The following is a 12025-nucleotide window of genomic DNA, read 5'->3' on the forward strand; positions in this document are numbered from 1 at the left end:
TCTCAACCCGCCCATCTCAAGCCTTTTGTTTTTTGCCGACATTCTTGAAACCCCTATAGGAACAGTAGAAGTAATCTCACACAAAAAGACACGTTAGTTGAAGAAACAACGTAACCAGCTGAAGACATGGCCGGGCAATTCGAAAAAGTGTTGCGTTTATCGTAAGGAACGTGTAAAGATATTCTTGGCTATTCCTACTGTGGAAATCAATGATGCACCGAGTGATGTTCAAGGAGCTTGCTCAGGCCCATAAATTTGATTGTACAACCTTCCGCTAAGTAAGCCGGAACGTGTGATTGACGACCGAAATATGATAAAACTGCAAAGCGGCGCTATCAGACGTGGCGAGTGTGCGTCCTTTCATTTTCGCATCCATATCTTGATACTCGCTTGCAGCGGGCTACGTGATTGCATGAAGCGTTCCGCGCTAGGAGTCGATTTCTTTCCTGAAACCGTGACGCGTTCAATTCAACGGGGACACGAGGGTAGTTAAAATGTACACAGCTCAACTCGACTGTCTATAACGACAGAGCGCCGTACGCGAAACAGCACGGGTGACATCTGCAGTCGAAAATACTCCACATCTGAGCATTCGCGGTGCTAGTGATGTGCCTGCCTCAAAGTACTGATCCCTGTTTATCGCCGCGGATGCAACAACCGCTTTGGCCGTCAAAAGCGCTGAGCAATTTCGCGAAAGAAACAAAAAACAAGAAAGAAAGACGAAGTAAAACCGTTGTCGCTGTGATATAACACGAAGCGAGAATTTTTTTTTTGTTGTTGCATTTCGAGTTTGTAGCGCTGACAGCGCTTCGACGGCCAAAGCAGCCATCGCGGCGGTGAAGATAAATAACGGTGGAAACTGCAGGGCAGGCACATCATTGGCGTCGCGCATGTTCATATGTGGCGTATTTGCGACTGCCGATGTCACTCGTGCCGTTCCGCGCGCGACGCTCCGTCGTTATAAACGGCTGAGTTGAGCACTGCACTCTGCTTGGTTCACAGATAGCGCAGAGCAGCGTTAACGCGCTAGTGTTCAAAGCTCCTTTCGCATAAATTTCGCGGTCGGTGTCTACGTAAGCCTTGTCCACTAGTAAGAACACACGGTAGACATTAGTAACAAATAAATAAATGAATAATTAAATAAAAGCATTGGTCCTCATGGGGATAAAGCCAACGCGTTCACCCTGGCAAGATGTGTTCAGTGTCATAGCCATCAGCAGGATTTTTTTCTTGGGGCTGTGAACCAGTGTTGCAACATTGCTAGGGCAGGAGGAGAGTACTGGTATAGCTTGGTGAGAGTGAGTGCTGGTGAGGCTTGAGGGGGGCAACTGCTTCTTTTGCACCTCCTTTTCGACGCCCATGCTGAATGTTACGCGCACACGCGTTCTTATTCTCACGGCACTTTGAGGATACTTACGGAGAAGGCGATACGAACTAGGCCCGATCACGCTATAGTGTTATATTCTTGAAGGCGAAGGTCAAGCGTCCTTCCCATTTAATCATGATTTGAAAAGCTCGCACTTGGTAAGGTGCCGTGCAACACTGAGAATGGTCAGAAAATGCTGCCGATCGATACTAGAGATTCCCGACAACACGCGAGCCAAATATTATAGTGCAGCACGCCTGTCTGGAATTCACATATCCAACTGAAAATTTCTTTCTCTCCTCTCGAAAAATGACAAAGTATGCTCAAAAATCACTGGTATAAAGCCCATCTATCAGCAATTGGCTGATTTGAACATTGCGCGCTAAGTCGTTACAGAGGCCGTGACTTGTCCGCGCATGCGCGCAAGAACATATCGAAGAAGCCGCGCATTTGAAGAAAAAAAAGACGTGCTCAAGTCACAAAGCGCGAATGACGATTCGTTTTTTTTTTTTTTTTTTGCAGCGGCCATCCCCTTCTTTAGCCCTGCCAGCGCTTTCGTCGGGACGGCGGAAGAGAATGCAATTGCAGCATGTGACATATCCTTATAACTGCAATTCATTCCATGGTTACTTGTAAAAGTGTTTCAGTGCCCCTTTAGAGTACAGAGAAACTGTGACCTTGTACTGCACTGATGAATATGCAGTGTTCTTTTCAGGTGTCACTCAGCTTTTAGGGGCAAAGCTATTTACGCCGTAGGTCGATTGTCTCGTGTAGGCATAGTGGCCACCTTTCGTTCAGTCCTCAGAATGTCAGGTGGATAGTGGCGGTGCTTGCATATGATGAATATATGATGAAAAAATGCGATATGGCGGTACTTGGAGAGTGTTTACTAGATGTATGGACGAACAGATAGAACTCATCATTCACTCCAACTATAGGCTGGGATATTTTTAGTTCACTTCTGCTACGTGTGCTTGCAACATTCTGCAGCCACGCGGAACGCGTAGCCATATGCAAGCTCCTTATAGAGCATATCGCAACTTCTGAAGGATCGTGAACACACTAAATAGTTTCGAAGATATGTATGTATGATTATTGAATCCTGTACGAAAAGTTACCAACTACTGTCCGAGTGTGACCACGCGATATATGGTATCACTGTTTTTTTATTCCAACTGATTACAGCATAAATAGTCAAGATGACAAATTTCAATTCCTTTTCGGGAACATGTAGCTCAAAAAATTGCATACCACATCACTTTGCTATTTTGTACAGCTGTATCCATTAAAGCACTCATTCAAAACTGGAGTTGCCAAAAGTCAGCCATGGGCGCTGCACGACCCTGTATTTATCTACGCTGTTTATGAGCCGATTTTCAGTATGGCTGTCATGCCATTCTCTTTTGTCACCCATCCGCCATGTTGTCGGGCTTCTTATTGGCCAGCGGTACATATAAAACACGTTGAAATATAGAATGCCCATTAAAGGTGTGTAGTCTGCTGAAATGGCGCCTCGTGTTTTCATTGAATAACAGAGATACATCGCCAGATATTTTGTTGAGCGTTTTCCACATAGATTGCCCAAAGAGGTAGAATACAGCGGTCACCAGGATTATCGGCGCTTTTAAAGAAGTCAGCCCACTTGCTGATGCCAAGTGGTCTGGCCGGCCAAGAGTGACAAAGCACGAGGATGACATTTCGATTGTGCCCGGAGCGGTCGTGAACCCTCTATTGACCGCAAACAAATCCGCGACGAGCTGTCACCGAACATTTCTACGCCAAAAGTGTGCCGGGGACTGTAAGAGGCCGGAATTGTCTACTTTGCTGCAGCGCAAAAGTCTTTTCTGCCTGAGCGAAACCGGCAAGAACGCCTGGACTTCACCTCAAATCACGAGCTTTCGGGCGAAGAAAAATGAAGAAATGTCATTTTTCTGACGAGTAAACTTTCTGCGCTCGGAGGGATCAGCCGAGGAGGGTTAGGTGGTCTCTCAACTCGATCGACACAACCAATGCGTTCACTTTTTGCTGTATTAATATGTTTTCCTATTTTACATATGCCTAAATACTTTCTCGCAAGTATCATTCTTAAGTAATTTTCAAACATAATTCAACAACCAAAAATATCTGTCAATATTAAAAAACAATTGAATAATGATTTATTGATTTGTGGGGTTTAACGACCCAAGATAACCATATAATTATCATATAATTATAAGACGCCGTAGTGGACGGCTCCGGAAATTTCGATCACCAGCGGTTCTATAACGTGCACCCAACTCTGAGCACAGGGGCCTACAACATTTCCACCTCCATCGGAAACGCAGCTGCCGTAGTCGGAATTCGGGTCAGAAGCGGAGTACCTTAGCCACTAGACCTCCACGGTGGGGCGTTAGCTAAAAAACACATGCACTGCAAGTAAAGAAACGTCCACAAATAATTCCTCGTCAGTAGCACGTCAAAACACGTTTCAAATGTTTCACAAAGCGTTTCGAACGCGTTCTTGTACGATGGTTTAGTCAAGCTATAGTTCTAAGCAGAACGCGCAATACCACTTCCTAAATCGGGTTTCTCAAACTTTTACTAGACCATTATGGTTCTTTAAAAATTGCAGGTACCAACCACCCTGGCTATACTCAGTGTTCTCTCAAGTGGCCGGTTTCCAGTCTTCATGTGGAATGCTACAAGCAAAGATAGGCTAGTGCCACTTGTCCACATTCGCGAAAAATTCACAGCACCCTATACTTCGCTTCCCTCAGGCACAACGCCATGCCCTCATTTGTTCTGGCAGGAATTTTCCCCATGGCTGCTTCATCTTTCAACAAGACAGAAGCCCTGTACACACGGCTTGTCAGGTGACCACCATGCTGAAGAACTTGGCGTGCGCACGTTGCTGTGGCCTCCCTGTGGCGCAGACACAAACCCAATAGAGAATGAGTGGGCTCGAATGAAGTGGGGTCTGTCACGGCACAGCATGACTATGGCAACGGCGTACGTGCTGTGCAAGTTAATCGAAGAATAGGAGGAGGCCCTTTAGTTGAAAGTAGATTACGTGAACTCACTATACAAATCTATGCTGAGAAGGATGATGCCTATTCAATCAACGGAAACTTCACGCAAAACTAACTGAGTTTATACCTCGCCGATCACCGCAAGATTTTTTTATCCTTTTTTATGTCCACTTGCCCAGTTACTTCCATTGAAAGTTCATCTATCTGCCTCTTGGTATATTATACAATTAATAAACTGAAGCATTATTCGGGGTGAAGTTCTTTTCGTTTTCGGTACACTCTTTAGTATTTCACTATCACATAATACGCTTCAACCAAAAAAAACCAGCGTGCAAAGACAAAAGTAATGATGTCTAACACCGGTTCGCGACTAAGAGATGCTATCTCTTTATGTACAGCATTGCGAGCCACGTACATTTTCGCCTACACTGTCTCCATTGAAATGAGTGCGTGAGGCGTGGAAGAAAAATAGCGACACCTAGCGCGAAACGCTATATGTAATCACCTAGTCCACTGCAAGCGAGTAAAAATGTGTGTTTGTCAAAATCAAATGGTGCACATGTGCACTGGCCACATCAGATGCACCATGATGCAGTTTTATTATAATTCGGTCATTTATCATGCGTCCCTATTTATTTTGCAGTTGGTTATACAAGTGCAGTGGTATGGCGCATGATGAGCACTTACTGGAAACACGAACAGTAGGATTCATGTACGGTGTCGCAATTTTGAGTAGGCATCTGGCTCATCAAACGAAAATGAGCGCTCTTGTGGACTGATATGTATATGTGCTCTGTAAAATTTTATGTTTGGACGCTAATGCTTTGACGCGCCACCTAAAAGCGAAAAGCACCCACTTCAATTTTAAGAAGAACGCGCAGCCTCTGTTGCTTGCCAGGGTCAACTACTATGGTAGGTGCAAGCAAAATTCACCCCGGATAAAGGTGAAGCCTATGCTTTTCTACGGTGTGCTGAAACGTCTTAGAGGCAGCATGGCGCATTAAGGCATGAAATTTGAGGTGCTTTGCTCCAGACGTGGCGGCAGAAATACTCCACATTAAACTGCAGGAGATTCCATCATGGCATGCATACGCATAACCTCGTGATTTGATGTCGTGAGAACGGTAGGCTGACCCACAAAGAAGTTCGGCCACTGGTTGATTGTGCTTCGCCACGGCACACTACAATAGCTATGTAACGTATTTTTTATTTATTTAATGACAAGCCGCTGAGTAATTCAGCACGAAGAACTAGCGACTGAGGGTGCGTGTTCCCTGCTTCATGAAGAGAGTGTCTCAGCAATTTCACAAGAAGCGTAGCTTCGCCACTGGTCCCGCGCAGGAGGTCACGTAGAATGCGGCATATGCGTTGTAGTGAGAGCATCTAGGAACAGACCACACCCGCTTACGCGGTCCCTCAGCGTTGCTAACCACGAAACAGCAAAGTTACCAGTCTATGTCATACTCATGGAAAGTTGCACAGTCTCGTCCATCGTCAACTTGAACGCCGCTCAGCGTGGCCGAGCTCCACGAAGCGCTGGTGCATTCGTCATGGCAGCGCACCGAAGCGAAGCGGCGCAAGCGCACGGGTTATTTTTCATCGTCAGCTGCCGCGTTGGAGCGCTCCGACTTGCCTGCTTTGTTGCGACAATGCCTGTTTTATCAATGCCAGCCAGATGCACCTGATTCAGCTGTTCAGCACTCTTACCTCAAGCCCTTTCCAGCTCTCGCCGATCACCTAGCCTTTGTGTGCGCTTTGCTGTCAAGGGAGAGCAAGCTCCCTCGTGCCGTACCTCACGGCCGAAATCATACGAAGTAATTTTTGTTAATTGTGTACAGATGCGTGGGGTGGCGTCTTGCATTTCTTGTGTTTCCTATTTTTGCTGATCACGCTGGCTCTGTGAAAGAAAAGCCGTTCATGGCGCTATGCGGGCAACCATTGGGGAAGCGTCACTGCAAAACTTCTAGAGTGTTGCGCCGTGAGGTGGTGGCGGCGTTCCTTCGAGCCACAAAAAAAAAAGAGCACGAAAGAATGAACTTGACAGACGTGCTATATTGTATAGTGGAAAACGCGTCTATCGCATCTCCGGAGGAATGCGCTCGGAAGCACGTGCGGCGCAAGCAGCGTGACCTGTAGTTACTGTATATGCTACATTTAGGTAGCAGAGCTGCGCACATCTTTTCCTTCGCCGCTCACACTGCTATTCGGCAAGTGCTGTCACATGGTGCAAAGTGACGTCCAATGCTCAATTCTACGGGGTGAGCCCAACTTTGCGTACACGATGGCGCGATGCCCGCTCGTTTGTGCCCGTGCCTACTTCCCCTTCACCGCATTTAGGGGCTTTTAGCTTGCACGTAATCGTATTTTTTTCATGTGTTACCAGGTAGAATATGTGCATGTTCGGGTTTTTACACAACGTCAACCTTTACGTAAACTACACGGCGGATAGGCTTTACGTTTGCAGCGCCATCTCGCAAGTGCATTTTTGTTCTTAGGAACTTAGGAATATATGCACTGCGGACATTCCAGATAACCAGTCAAAATAAGCAGAATTGCGAACACCAATAGCGATCACAATGTTTCAGCCGGATTACCAAAGCTAGAATGGCCAGAACATCGAAACCGCAAACGTGTTAACCCCTGACGCTGGATAGGTGGCGCCATCTAGCGGTGTTGAAATGTACCGAACCATCTCAAATTGTTATTTCAGAAACATTGTGCATCGTACATCTGGTGTAAAAACTATGCAGTGGCGTTCTTTCGAATGAGTTACTTTTTCAATCATTTTGACCTAAATTAATCCTTCAGTTTAGCGTCCCAAAACCACCACTGCTTGAGAGATGTCGTAGTAGAGGGTTCTAAAAGTTTCGTCCACCTGTGGTTTTCTTATTGTGCACCTAAATCGAAGCACACGGGTCTCAAGCATTTTCAAAAGCTATAGCAATGCGCCGCCTCACTGCAACAATGCAATCTTGCTCAGCGGGCGGCAATACGTATGCGGCATGCCTCCGCGCCGAAACATCGCACCGTAATTTTTCGTCTGTGCGTGCGACGAGTGGCTTCACTGCACAGCCGTTGAACATAATGGCGGACTTATGTGCAACTATACTCCCGTAGGGGCGCATATACAGTAACTGTAGCACGCCCCCCTCATGCAGTGTTGCATCACGACCAGTGCCTGAACTGAGGCGGACCGACGGATACCGTTGATAAGCGTGTGTTTGCACTTGCATTGAAATAAAGGAGGCGTTGGTTGCGAAATGCGGAAACATCTGCATGTCCCTGTGCATCTGCGCTGCTTCGGCGTGACGTACCGCTGTGACGCATGCACCGGCCCTCCACCGCACGCAGCCACGCTGTGCCGTGTTCTCCCGCATTATTCGACGAGCATGTACACAAATCATACTTGGGGAAACTGAACTGCGATGCGCTCGACTTCTCAGAAGTACGCAGCGATTGATATAATAAAGACTGTAAAATGACCGTTATCTGAGACATGGCAGCTCTGGGGATTGTAGTGCAAAAAATGAAGCTGATATGCTGGAAAACAGCTGTAAGGAAACAACGAAGTTGTGTAGGTCATATGCAGGGAAGGTGAGTGGCCGTTGATTGGAAGAAGACAGGTACCCACAGTAGTGAAACGTAGGTTAGAATGGCAGCAAATCAAGCTGTCTCGCGAAATGGGAGTTTCGCATGGAATGTCCTGTGCACAACAACAGCAGTCATACGTAATTATTAAAGCATACGTCCTGCGTTTGATACAGACCGAATGATCAGTGTCATATTGATACGCGAACCGTTCTTTTTCAGCATCCTCAGGCTTTACTTACTAAAACTATCACGTGTTTCCCTCTTCTGAAACCACGCCACACTGAATCGGGATAGTTTGCATTCTTTTAGATAGCTGCTACCTGCATGACGTGATCAGTTTGGCGCATTCTCCAACTTATACGATAGCAACGGTGATCATGCCGTGATGGACGCATAAAAAGCGGACGCGTTAAGTCTGTAGGTCAGAATTCTGACGAGTGTGTTCGCACTACTGTTGCGCTGCGTTATTCGCTTGTTTGGAAACAAATTTGCACAATAAATAGTTCAAGGTTTACTTGACACACTGGCTGCTGCCGTCTTCATTACAAATCTATGCGGTGGTGTTAAGGTTATACCTTAAGATATGATAATAAGATAACATTACGTCAAGGGTGCAATTCATTGCTGCATGTGTGAAATGGCGCCATAATTGTGTTTTTTTCTCATAGTCTTTCAGTTAACCTCACACGGGTGTTATTTCTTCACCACGACTGATAACTATCGCCTCATAAAGGAACTTTTTTTTCAAAACATATTTTGAGTGCAAAAACACGACCCCCCTCCACAAATACACACGGGCGCTATGCTAAATGTGTCGTGTCTTTGCGCTCGAATTAGTTTTTTCACAATTATCGCTTCGGCATGCTTGAACGAAGTGATACAGCAACTGTGGGCTCAAAGGAATGATTTTTACTGTAGTTTAATGCACTAATGAATGTTGTGGAAGTTGTTAAAAATCTATTTGCTTCAAAAAGATATGTTTCAATTTCGGCTCACACCCAAAGACCTGTCTTATTGCCTGAAGCGTTAGGCTGCATCTCAGATGGTCGGCGTCATGAATGCTACTCTTCATTCATAGACTATGCGCAGCATTATTTGTTTGTAACGTTAAGTGCTAGTGCACATTTGTAGCAAACCGAGCTATAGGGGGAAGTGTGAGCCCTATTTATGTAAAAGCAGTTGGATGGCGACATTCTGAATCCTGAATGAGCAACACCACTATTGCAAGTTGTATTGCAGCAGAGCTCAATAGGGCCCCATCGTGATTGCGACGCCATCGTGGTGTCAGCAACGGAACGCCCAAGCGTTCAGAGCAGTGGGAGCTTCCTAGAATACAGAAGTGTGAGGCACTTAGTGTTTTTGATAACATATTGTTCTTATCGTCACCAAATGGGGACTACGTAATTACCCGTGCTATTGGGCACACAATGGGCCTAACTACTTTGGCCAACTGAGTCAGCACTAATTAGCCAAAACTTTCAATGTATGCTACCATATTTTTTTTGTCGTGAATGCACCCGCCATGGCGCTACGCAGTTTAGTACAGCGGTCTGCTACAGACGCTCGCTGCACGCGGCCGAGGCTTATGTCGAATAGTCGAAAGGCGACAGATTTGATGCGCGGAAGACTTGAGTGCACGTCATATTTAAAACAGCAATCCGCCTTCATTGTATTCTAGTCGAGACTTTTTACAAGTGCGTACACAACCAAAGTCATGTTCTGACAGACAGTCCTCCTATTTAAGAGGCGAAAGAAGCCGCATGGCCACCAATATTTTGCGTGCTATAGGCATACGCCTTACCTGCCGGAGGTGTACACGGCTATGTCCTGAAAATCTGGAGATTGTTCCACTTGTGGTTCCATGAAGGGCTGACGAATGTCGAACCCGCAGCACAGAGACACTGGAGACCATACTCGATGTTTGACCGCACCGAAGGGTAGTTCGCTGCTGGTATCCACCCCACTTTCCTGAAGGTCGCTTGTGGCATTGCCTCTTTTTTGCCGGGTTTGCGAATCGCTTAGAGCCACGGTACCGTTGTTCGCTGAAGTTGCTGCCCCTGCAGACGTTCCGCAGCTTGATTGGGACAGATGTGGCGGGATCATGTCGTTCGGTGCTCAGTTTTAGCGACGAGATGGTTGCAGCCTGGGCGAAACGCGTCGACAATTCACAGGCAGTGCACCGAGCGCTTACAAAATCCTGAATATCTTTGGTGCGCTCTCCAAGACCAGCACGTGGTCTTCGGAGAAAAAAAAGACAGAAAATGAGCATACTGCGCATGCGCCCAATGATGGGTTCCTGTTATCGCCCATTACCGCACGATTATGATGCACGCCAGCTCAGCGTCGAACTTATTTGCTCGTGGAACATGCGCTCAAGTACTAAACACATATTCTTGAACAATGGTTTTTCGCAATGCATCTATTTTTGGTCACGTTACACTTCGACAAAGCCCTTTTTTATATGTTCAGTCTGATACAAAACAAGCCTATCTATTCAAAAGAGAACTTGTAACACGGCTCCGCCACGGCAGATATTAGAGCTTTCCGTAATAATACGTCATCCAACTACGCGTTATCTAGCGTCATCGGACAGTAGGGTAAGTGTGTAAATGAAAGCCTTATTGAGTCCAATTAGGGTCTTGTTGAAAGATTCTGGCCACTTGTATTTACTCCGTAAGAGTTGCCCCTGTGAACATCGTTTCAGGGAGTGTTTCGTGATAGCAGAAGTGGGCAAGCTGACACGTGAAATAAAATAAGCTCACGAAATTATCTATGATAAAGAAAATTGTGAGAGCTCTCAAAAACTGATGGATTACTTGAACGGAGATAATCAATGGGCAGAGAAGAAAATATTTCGTGCCGCTTTATTGTTTTCGAGCATTCACTGTTGTTTGGCATGAAAAGTTTGCGATTGGCTGGTTCAGTTTGTTTGTTTTGGTCCGTATAAAAACACCATCCATTCTATGCTCAGCACCCAGCCTTGTTTCATGTTCGTTTTTTCCCCGTTTGCAGGCGTTGTGAATGTCATGAGATGTAATACGAACTAGCCTATCAAACCACTATTATGAGCATTTGTCTCGGTGCAGAGCTTCTGGCGCTTTGCGTGGGTTGGTAAAGGGAGCAGTTCAAGTCAGCCACCGTGGTGTAGCGGCTATGGTGCTCAGCTGCTGATAAATATGTCACAATTTTGATCGTCGCCGCGGCAGTCTCTTTTTCATGGAATCCAAATAGCATATTGATTGATGTGTGGGGATTAGAGTTTCAAAACCACCTTATGATTACAAGAGACGCCGTAGTGGAGGGCTCCGGAAATTTTGACCAGCTAGGATTCTTTAGCGTGCACCTAAATCTGAGCGAACGGGCCTACAACATTTTCGCGTGCATTGAAAATGCAGCCGCCACAGCCGGGATTCGATCCTGCGACCTGCGGGTCAGCAGTCGAGTACCTTAGCCACTAGACAACCATGGTGGGGCCAATTAGTATAATGAGGCCCGTGTACTGTGTGATGTCAGTGCACGGTAAAGTGCTCTAGAAGGTCGACATTTCTGGAGTTCTCCACTATATGGCGTCTTTCACAAATATATCGTGATTTATAGACGCTAAACCCCACATAATATTATAAAAGCAACAGTTCGGCTGCTGAATGCGCATTTATGCGCAATGTCGAAATGCATAGCAATAACTGCAGACCTTCCAGGGGCCAAACTCATGCTGTCATTGCAGTAGTGGGGGGACTGTAAATTAATTTCAACGTGTTTTAAAGAGATCCTGAAACATTTTAGAAAAAAAGACAGCTTATGGTACCATGGAACCTATCTCTTTCAACGTGTAGTGCTCTCTGGTAGCCAGGACTACGCGATTTTATTTTCAGAGCAGTATATCAGCAAAAGTCATCAGACAGCGTATTTCATGCGCCAAAATCAATGATAAAGTCGGAAATTGTCATAACTAACGCGAATAACTTTAGTTTATTGTAAACGAGCAACAGGTGCCTCGGGCGGCATTGCGACTTTCTCCGCCACCTGTGATAGGTGAAAGCTCCATGATATCATCGACGGT

At 46.0% G+C, this 12025-nt stretch overlaps 1 protein-coding gene across 6 annotated transcripts in view; it reads right to left on the reverse strand.

Moving 5' to 3' along the window:
- LOC119160839 (uncharacterized) overlaps positions 1 to 10270 on the reverse strand; it is a 274511-nt gene extending 264241 nt beyond the window's left edge. Inside the window, exon 1 of one of the 6 annotated variants that reach the window (XM_075880678.1) lies at positions 9767 to 10270. In XM_075880678.1, the coding sequence (XP_075736793.1) occupies positions 9767 to 10068 (302 nt within the window). In that variant the 5' untranslated portion in view covers positions 10069 to 10270. The remainder of the gene's footprint in view (positions 1 to 9766) is intronic. The other 5 variants (XM_075880677.1, XM_075880676.1, XM_075880675.1 and 2 more) reach the window with 5 other exon arrangements.
- Between the last annotated feature and the right edge of the window lie 1755 nt (positions 10271 to 12025).

Source organism: Rhipicephalus microplus, chromosome X (genome assembly GCF_043290135.1).
Source record: "Rhipicephalus microplus isolate Deutch F79 chromosome X, USDA_Rmic, whole genome shotgun sequence".
NCBI lineage: Eukaryota > Metazoa > Arthropoda > Arachnida > Ixodida > Ixodidae > Rhipicephalus > Rhipicephalus microplus.